This window comes from Petromyzon marinus, unplaced genomic scaffold (genome assembly GCF_048934315.1).
Source record: "Petromyzon marinus isolate PM22_M1 ecotype Great Lakes invasive population unplaced genomic scaffold, UKy_Petmar_22M1.pri1.0 PM_Scaffold_290, whole genome shotgun sequence".
In the NCBI taxonomy this organism is placed as follows: Eukaryota; Metazoa; Chordata; class Hyperoartia; order Petromyzontiformes; family Petromyzontidae; genus Petromyzon; species Petromyzon marinus.
The window spans coordinates 115,001-125,598 of NW_027423269.1; the positions used below are offsets into that span (position 1 = coordinate 115,001).

Sequence of the window (10,598 nt, forward strand, 5' to 3'; positions counted from 1 at the left end):
GCCCCGGGGGGCCAGGCGTCTATGACGTCTCCTGGCCAAACCCCAATTGGCGGAGCCAGGAGATTGAATACCTACCCTCGGGGCTACTCCAGAAACAACGAAAAGCCACTTCGTGTGGCCACGTGGAATGTTCGAACGCTCACTGCGGAGGAGAGGCTGCCACTCCTCTGTCGGGAGCTGGACCGGTACCGCCTGGATCTGTGTGGCATTCAGGAGGTCCGGTGAACCGGTTCTGGCTCCTGCCACCATGAGGGTGGATAGTCCTCTACTCGGGGCAGCAGACTGCCAAACAACAGGGTGTGGCTCTTCTTCAGAACAAAAGAATGAAGGGGGCGTGGGAGCGTGGCGGTGAGGTGTGGGAAGCTGTAAGCCCCAGGCTACTTTGGGCTCGCCTTCCCATCAACCGGAGGCGAGGAGTGGTGGTCGTGGTTACTTATGCCCCCACCGAAGATGAACATCCGTGGAGGGATGCAGGCAAAGCCGATGAGTCAGATGCCTTCTATGACCTGTCACAGGTGCTGGCTAAAGTGGCACCTGGGGATAGAGTCATCATGTTGGGTGACTTCAATGCCCGAGTTGGTCATGATGCTGGCACCTGGTCTGGAGTGATTGGAGGGCATGGGCCAGATCAGCTCAATAACAACGGTAGGAGGCTGCTAGATTTTTGTGCAGCCCATGGGCTTGTAATTACCAACACGCTGTTCTGGCATCGGCGAATCCGCACAACATCATGGATGCATGCCGGGTCCAAGCAAGAACATCTGCTGGACTACATAGTGACGGACCAGCGGATGCGAGCCCATATCCTTGACACCAGGACCTACCGTGGAGCTGATCTGCCCTCTGACCATCGACTAGTCATCTGTAAGATGCGCCTGCCATTCTTCCACTCCGGCGGTGGGTGTACACCCAGGACCCCATTCCAACCTAAAGTGGCCTGGTCTGAGTTATCTGATGAAAGTTGCAAGCGAGAATTTCATCATCGCTTGCGGCTGGGGTTGGCATCGTCTCCCACTCCTCCTGATGTCGAGGGTAAATGGGCGAGGTTTAGGACTGTGACTCATGCAGCTGCAATGGCTGCTTTGGGTACGCGGTCCAGACCTCCCCAGAGACCCTGGCTGACAGAGGAGGTGTTCAGGATGGTTGAGAAAAAGCGACAGGCCTACTGTCATCGGCTACAGAATCCCACGTCAGAGAATGAGGAGGCTTACCGCAGCCTTCGCTCGGAGGTTCGGAGAGCCGTGAGGCGCTGCAAGGATGGGTGGTGGTGGCGGGTTGCTGAGGAGATTGAATCTGCCTCAGTGGCCCGCGATCACAAATCTCTATTTAACTCCATCAAAAAAGTAACCTGCAGCGCCACACCTATCACCATCATTAGGGGAAAAAACGGTGATCCAATCTCCGACCCCCAGAAACAGGTTTGCAGATTTGCTGAGCATTTCAGTGACGTCCTGGGGGAGGGAAAATCCCTCAGCCAGGAAAACATCGTGGCACAAAGTGAGGATGACCCTGCTGAGGCTGCGGTGCCTCAAATATTGGAAGAAGTCACCCCCTGTGAGTGGCTGGCTGAAGTGCCATCTGCTGAGGAAGTACTGAAGGCGATCCGGAATCTGAGACCAGGTAAGGCAGCGGGCAGAGATGATCTCCCAAGGGAAATGCTGAGGGAGGGTGGCGCTTGTGCACAGACTGCCCTATATGACATCATAACAACAGTCTGGACCACTGGACGGGTTCTGCAGGATTGGAAGGATGCCCTGGTGGTCCCCCTCTTTAAGAAGGGGGACCGCACAGACTGTAACAACTACAGGGGCATCTCACTCCTCAGTGTGCCGGGAAAGGTCCTGGCAAGGATTATTCAACATCGCCTTGTCAGGCACGCTGAGGAGAGGCTTGCGGAGCCCCAATGCGGTTTCAGGAAAGGGCGGTCCTGCACAGATGCCATATTTTCTGTCCGTCTGCTACAGCAGAGGTGTAGGGAATTCCAACAAGACCTACATCTCTGCTTTATTGACCTGGTCAAGGCATATGATACCATCAGTAGGCCTGGGCTCTGGGTTGTTCTTCGTGCTTTTGGAGTACCTGACAATGTGCTCACGATCATTAAGGACCTTCATGATGGTGAGCGGGCCCGGGTAAAACTACGTAGCGGGGAGTCAGAGCCATTCCCTGTACACCTTGGGGGTGCGACAGGGATGTCCTCTGGCTCCCACATTATTTAACATCTATTTTGACCACGTAGTTCGTGAAGCCTTCAATAGCTGTACCGGGGGAATCTCCATTTGCTGCAGATATAATGGGAGGCTGATCGATGCCCGGGAGCGGTCAAGGGATGGCTCCCTATTGCTCAACCACGTTATGTATGCTGATGACTTGGTAATAGCTGCTCACTCAGAGGAGGAGTTGGAGACGCTGCTGCTGAGACTGGAGCGTGCCACTAAGAGGTGTGTGTGTACGTGCGTGCGCGTATGTGCGTGTGTGTACGTGTGTGTGTATACGTGCGTGTGCGTACGTGTGTGTGTACGTGCGTGTGCGTGCATGCGTAAGTGTACACGTGTGTGTGCGTATGCGTGTGTGTGCGTGTGTGTACCTGCGTGTGTGTGTGTGTACGTGCGTGTGTGTGCGTGTGTACATGCGTGTGTGTGCGTGTGTGTGTACATGCGTGTGTGTGCGTATGCGTGTGTGTGTGTGTGTGTACCTGCGTGTGTGTGTACGTGCGTGTGTGTGCGTGTGTACATGCGTGTGTGTGCGTGTGTGTGTACATGCGTGTGTGTGCGTATGCGTGTGTGTGCGTGTGTGTGCGTGTGTGTACCTGCGTGTGTGTGTTTGTACGTGCGTGTGTGTGTGTACATGCGTGTGCGTGTGTACGTGCGTGTGTGTGTGTGCGTGTGTGCGCGTGTGTGTGTGCGTGTGTGCGTGTGTGTACGTACGTGCGTGTGTGTACCTGCGTGTGTGTGTGTGTGTACATGCGTGTGTGTGTGTACATGCGTGTGTGTGTGTACATGCGTGTGTGTACGTGCGTGTGATGGTGTACATGCGTGTGTGTGCGTGTGTGTGCGTGTGTGTGTGTGTACATGCGTGTGATGGTGTACGTGCGTGTGTGTACATGCGTGTGTGCGTGTGTGTACCTGCGTGCGTGCTCAAAGTTGCTCTCCACGAAGTTGTTGAAAGGGGTCATGTGTTCCTCCTTGGTGAAGAGCACGTGGTTCGCTATGCTCTGCAGGATCTGACGCGCACACACGCACAGGCAAAGGTGCCCCAGGTAGCCTCTAACAGGGCTGTAGGGGCAAGTGCTGTTAGCTAGCACACACGCACACACACACAGGCAAAGGTGCCCCGTGTAGCCTCAACGGGAGCTGTAGGGGCAAGTGCTGATAGCTAGCACACACAGACACACACAGGCAAAGGTACCCCGTGTAGCCTCTAACAGGGCTGTAGGGGCAAGTGCTGTTAGCTAGCACACACACGCACACACACACAGACACACACAAAGGTAGCCCCGTGTAGTGGTGGTTGTAGTCGTGATAGTTGTGGTGGTGGTGGTGATTGTTGTGTTGATGATGATGGTGGTGGTTGTGGTGATGGCGGTGATGGCGGTGATGACGGTGGTAGCGATGGCGGTGATGACCGTGGTAGCGATGGCGATGATGGTGGTGGTGGTGGTGGTGACGGCGGTGATAGTGGCGGTGATGACCGTGGTAGCGATGGCGATGATGGTGGTGGTGGTGGTGGTGACGGCGGTGATAGTGGCGGTGATGACCGTGGTAGCGATGGCGATGATGGTGGTGGTGGTGATGGCGGTGATGACAGTGGTAGTGGCGGTGATGACCGTGGTAGCGATGGCGATGCTGGTGATGGTGGCGGTGGTGGTGGTGATGATGACAGTGGTAGCGATGGCGATGGTGGTGCTGGTGGTGGTAGTGACGGTGGTAGTGATGGCGATGGTGGTGGTGGTGGTGGTGATGACGGTGGTGGTGGTGGTGGTGACGACGGTGATGACGGTGATAGCGACGGCGATGATGGTGGTGGTGGTGATGGTAGCGGCGGTGATGACGGTGGTAGCAATGGCGATGGTGGTGGTGGTGGTAGCGGCTGTGATGACGGTGGTGGTGGTGACGGCGGTGATGATGGTGGTGGTGGTGATGACGGTGGTGGTGGTGATGACGGTGGTGGTGGTGGTGGTGGTGACGGCGGTGATGACAGTGGTAGTGGCGGTGATGACGGTGGTAGCGATGGCGATGATGGTGCTGGTGGTGGCGGTGATGACGTTGATAGCGATGATGGTGGTTGTGTTGTTGTCGGTTGCGGCGGTGGTTGCGATGGGTTGCGTGGGTTGCGTGGGTTGCGATGGGTTGCGATGGTTTGCGATGGGTTGCGATGGGTTGCGATGGGTTGCGATGGGTTGTGCCGGTGTCCACCTTGGACATGAGTTTGAGTCCACGCTCGGCCCGGGGCGACGGCTTCTTGTCGAGGATCCCGGCCTCGTAGGGGCTCACAATGGCCGGGTTGATGAAGCGCAGGAACATGGCACTGCCCACGGCACCGATGCTGTTCTGTGGGAAACGCTGGGACACCACCTGCACCACCACCAACGCCACCAACGCCACCACCGCCACAACCACAACCAACAACACCGCCACCAACACCACCACCAATACCGCCACCACCACAACCAACAATACCAACACCACCAACAATACCGCCACCACCACCACCAACAACACCGCCACCACCAACACCAACAACACCGCCACCACCAACACCAACAACACCGCCACCACCACAACCAACAACACCGCCACCACCACAACCAACAACACCGCCACCACCACCACCACCACCACAACCAACAACACCGCCACCACCACAACCGCCACCACCGCCACCACCGCCACAACCAACAACACCGCCACCACCACAACCAACAACACCGCCATAACCAACAACACCGCCACCACCACCACCAACAACACCGCCACCACCAACACCACCAACACCACCAACAATACCGCCACCGTAAGCACAGCCAAACCACCGCCGCCATCATCATCACCAGCAGAGGCACCACCGACACACGCACACACACACAGACACACACACACACAGACACACACACACACAGACACACAGCACACACGCACACACGTACACACGCACAGACACACACACAGACACAGACACACACACACGCAGACACACACACACAGACACACACGTACACACAGACACACGTACACAGACACACACACACGCAGACACACACACACACACACGCACACACAGACACACAGACACACACACAGACACACACACGTACACACAGACACACACACAGACACACACAGACACACACACAGACACACACACGTACACACAGACACACACAGACACACACACAGACACACACACAGACACACACACAGACACACAGACACACACACAGACACACACAGACACGTATACACACACTCGTTAGAACCGCGTCACCATGAGCAACGCTGCGGTGGTGGATGTTGTGGTTGTTGTGGTTGTGGTGTTTGTGGTGGTGGTGGTTGTGGTGGTGGTTGTGGTGGATGTTGTGGTTATGGTTGTTGTGGTTGTGGTGGTGGTTGTGGTGGTGGTTGTGATTGTTGTGGTTGTTGTGGTTGTGGTGGTGGTTGTGGTGGTGGTTGTGATTGTTGTGGTTGTTGTGGTTGTGGTGTTTGTGTGGTGGTGGTTGTGGTGGTGGTTGTGGTGGATGTTGTGGTTGTTGTGGTTGTGGTGGATGTTGTGGTTGTGGTTGTTGTGGTGGTGGTTGTGGTGGATGTTGTGGTTGTTGTGGTTGTGGTGTTTGTGTTGGTAGTGGTTGTGGTGGTGGTTGTGGTGGATGTTGTGGTTGTTGTGGTTGTGGTGATTGTGTGGTGGTGGTGGTGGTGGTTGTGGCGGTGGTGGTTGTGGTGGTGGTGGTTGTGGTGGTGGTTGTGGTGGTTGTGGTGGTTATTGTTGTGGTGGTGGTTTTGGGTAATCCGAATTGTAAAAATGTTGCCATGGGTTTAACTAAACAACTACACCAACAGACAAAGCTCCCCCAGGTAGCCTCTAGCAGGGCTGTAGGGGCAAGTGCTGCTAGTAGCGAGTAGCAGCAGCAGCGTCTATGAAGGCTACCGGCACTGTGGCTACACACAGAGGGGGTGGCCACCAGCACCACCACGCCGGGCCGCCTTTGTCTCTCCCCCAGTGCTAGCGATGTTCACTACACCACCACCACCACTACACCACCACTACATCACCACCACTACACCACCACCACTACACCACCACCACTACACCACCAGCACTACATCACCACCACCACTACACCACCACCACTACTACACCACCACCAACACTACACCACCACTACACCACCACTACCACTACACCACCACTACCACTACCACCACCACTACACCACCACTACCACTACACACACCACTACACCACCACCACTATTACACCACCACCACTACACCACCACCACTACTACACCACCACCACTACACCACCACTACACCACCACTACCACCATTACACCACCACTACACCACCACTACTACACCACTACCACTACACCACCACTACACCACTACCACTACACACACCACTACACACAACACTACACCACCACCACTACTACACCACCACCACTACACCACCACCACCACTACACCACCACTACACCACCACCACTACACCACCACCACTACACCACCACCACTACACCACCACCACTACACCACCACTACACCACCACTAGTACACCACCACTACACCACCACCACAACACTACCACTACACCACCACCACTACATCACCACTACACCACCACCACTACTACGCCACCACCACTACTACACCACCACACCATCACTACACCACCACCACCACTACCACTACACCACCACTACACACACCACTACACACACCACTACACACACCACTACACCACCACCACTACTACACCACCACCACTACACCACCACCACTACACCACCACCACTACTACACCACCACTACTACACCACCACCACCACTACACCACCACTACCACCACTACACCACTACACACACCACTACACCACCACCACTACACCACCACTACACACAACACTACACCACCACTACTACACCACCACCGCTACACCACCACCACACCATCACTACACCACCACCACTACACCACCACCACTACCACCACCACACTACTACACCACCACCACTACACCACCACACCACCACCACTACACCACCACTACTACACCACCACAACACTACCACCACTACTACACCACCACTACACCACCACCACTACTACACTACCACTACATCACCACCACTACACCACCACTACACTACCACCACTATTACACCACCACTAAACCACCACCACTACTACACCACCACCACTACACCACCACAACACTTAGAGAGACCCTGAAGCAGTGGAGAGGCGTGGGTGGTGGGAGGAGAGGGGGGAGGGAGGGGAGGAGAGGGGGGGAGGGAGGGGAGGAGAGGGGGGAGGGAGGGGAGGGAGGGGAGGGAGGGGAGGGAGGGGGTAGGGAGGGAGGGGAGGGAGGGAGGGAGGGAGGGGGGTGATGATGGCGATGTCAGTGGTGGTGGTGGTGGAAGAGAAGAAGCGATGGGAGGAGGAGCAGGATGGTGAGGAATCAGCAGGCCTTCATGCAGCAGGCCCATCGATGGGAGCTACAGCATCACAGCTCACACCACCACCACCACAACAACCACCACAACAACAACCACAACAACAACCACAACAACAACAACAACCAACAACGTCGCATATCCAATGTCGCGTATCCTGACCCCAAACCCCACGTTTCGGATTGGCCGGTGGGTCGGATACGCGACGTTTCGGATTGGCCGGTGGGTCAGACAAGCGACATTTCTGATTGGCCGGTTGGGTCGGACAAGCGACGTTTCTGATTGGCCGGTGGGTCGGACAAGCGACGTTTCTGATTGGCCGGTGGGTCGGACAAGCGACGTTTCTGATTGGCCGGTTGGGTCGGACAAGCGACGTTTCTGATTGGCCGGTGGGTCGGACAAGCGACGTTTCTGATTGGCCGATGGGTCGGACAAGCGACGTTGTACTGCACTGCGAGAGTGGCAGAGGGAGCGGAGGTGTGGGGGAGAGCAGAGGCTGATTTACTTGTGTTAGGGAGAGAGAGAGAGATGGTGAGAGAGAGAGAGATGGTGAGAGAGATGGTGAGAGAGATGGTGAGAGAGATGGTGAGAGAGAGAGATGGTGAGAGGAGATGGTGAGAGAGAGAGATGGTGAGAGAGATGGTGAGAGAGAGACACAGAGAGAGAGACACAGAGAGAGAGATGGTGAGAGAGAGAGATGGTGAGAGAGAGAGATAGTGAGAGAGAGAGAGATGGTGAGAGAGATGGTGAGAGAGAGAGAGATAGATGGTGAGAGAGAGATGGTGAGAGAGAGAGATGGTGAGAGAGAGAGATGGTGAGAGAGAGAGATGGTGAGAGAGAGAGATGGTGAGAGAGAGAGATGGTGAGAGAGAGAGATGGTGAGAGAGATGGTGAGAGAGAGAGATGGTGAGAGAGATGGTGAGAGAGAGAGATGTGAGAGAGATGGTGAGAGAGAGAGATGGTGAGAGAGAGAGATGGTGAGAGAGATGGTGAGAGAGAGAGATGGTGAGAGAGAGAGATGGTGAGAGAGAGAGATGGTGAGAGAGAGAGAGATGGTGAGAGAGAGAGAGAGATGGTGAGAGAGAGAGAGATGGTGAGAGAGATGGTGAGAGAGAGATGGTGAGAGAGAGAGATGGTGAGAGAGAGAGATGGTGAGAGAGAGAGATGGTGAGAGAGAGATGGTGAGAGAGAGAGATGGTGAGAGAGAGAGAGATGGTGAGAGAGAGAGATGGTGAGAGAGAGAGAGATGGTGAGAGAGATGATGAGAGAGATGGTGAGAGAGAGAGATGGTGAGAGAGAGATGGTGAGAGAGAGATGGTGAGAGAGAGAGAGAGATGGTGAGAGAGAGAGATGGTGAGAGAGATGGTGAGAGAGAGAGAGATGGTGAGAGAGATGGTGAGAGAGAGAGAGACGGTGAGAGAGAGAGATGGTGAGAGAGAGAGATGGTGAGAGAGATGGTGAGAGAGAGAGAGATGGTGAGAGAGAGAGATGGTGAGAGAGAGAGAGATGGTGAGAGAGATGGTGAGAGAGAGCTGGTGAGAGAGAGTTGGCAAGCGAGAGATGAGAGGGGAGAGAGAGATGGTGAGAGAGAGATGGTGAGAGAGAGATGGTGGAGAGAGAGATGGTGAGAGAGAGTTGGCAAGCGAGAGATGAGAGGGGAGAGAGAGATGGTGAGAGAGATGGTGAGAGAGAAAGAGAGAGAGATGGTGAGAGATGGAGGGAGAGAGAAGAGAGAGGGGGAGGATGGAGAGAGAGATGGTGAGAGAGAGAGATGATGAGAGAGAGATGAGAGAGATGTATCTCCAGTTTGAGAGTAGTGAGAGAGAGTAAGCAGAGAGACGCGAATCGAACGCCCGACTGAGGGTGGTCGGCCTGGCACAGCAGCACCTAGCCTGGCACGGCAGCACCTAGCCTGGCACGGCAGCACCTAGCCTGGCACGGCAGCCACCTAGCCTGGCACGGCAGCACCCTAGCCTGGCACGGCAGACACCTAGCCTGGCACGGCAGCACACCTAGCCTGGCACGGCAGCAGCACCTAGCCTGGCACGGCAGCACACCTAGCCTGGCACGGCAGCACACCTAGCCTGGCACGGCAGCACACCTAGCCTGGCACGGCAGCAGCACCTAGCCTGGCACGGCAGCACCTAGCCTGGCACGGCAGCAGCACCTAGCCTGGCACAGCAGCAGCACCTAGCCTGGCACGGCAGCACCTAGCCTGGCACGGCAGCAGCACCTAGCCTGGCACGGCAGCAGCACCTAGCCTGGCACGGCAGCAGCTAGCCTGGCACGGCAGCAGCACCTAGCCTGGCACGGCAGCACCTAGCCTGGCACGGCAGCAGCACCTAGCCTGGCACGGCAGCACACCTAGCCTGGCACGGCAGCACCTAGCCTGGCACGGCAGCACACCTAGCCTGGCACGGCAGCACCTAGCCTGGCACGGCAGCAGCACCTAGCCTGGCACGGCAGCAGCACCTAGCCTGGCACGGCAGCAGCTAGCCTGGCACGGCAGCAGCACCTAGCCTGGCACGGCAGCACCTAGCCTGGCACGGCAGCAGCACCTAGCCTGGCACGGCAGCACACCTAGCCTGGCACGGCAGCACCTAGCCTGGCACGGCAGCACACCTAGCCTGGCACGGCAGCACCTAGCCTGGCACGGCAGCACACCTAGCCTGGCACGGCACCAGCTGGGTCTGTCCCAGAGACCTCATGCCAAGTGAGCGCTTCGACGCTTCAAGTGATAGCCGCCACTCGGTGGCCGAGGAATTCGCTATTGTTCGGTTAACCAGGTAGGGTTGTGGGGGGCTGTGGTGGGGGGCTGTGGTGGGGGGCTGTGGGGGTACGGGAGGGAGGAGTGGTGGGTGGGTGGGTGGGTGGTGGGTGAGGTCGAGAGACACTTACGGATTTTCTTAAGCCGTCTCGGG

The 10,598-nt window shown here is 56.4% G+C and overlaps 1 protein-coding gene across 1 annotated transcript in view; it reads right to left on the bottom strand.

The window, feature by feature from the left end:
- LOC142923126 (neurofibromin-like) overlaps positions 1-10,593 on the bottom strand; it is a gene marked incomplete at its 5' end in the record, with an annotated part of 108,664 nt that extends 98,071 nt beyond the window's left edge. Inside the window, 3 exon segments of the mRNA XM_076064067.1 lie at positions 3,126-3,223; positions 4,416-4,574; positions 10,576-10,593. Coding sequence (XP_075920182.1) covers positions 3,126-3,223; positions 4,416-4,574; positions 10,576-10,593 — 275 coding nt within the window.
- Positions 10,594-10,598: the final 5 nt, after the last annotated feature.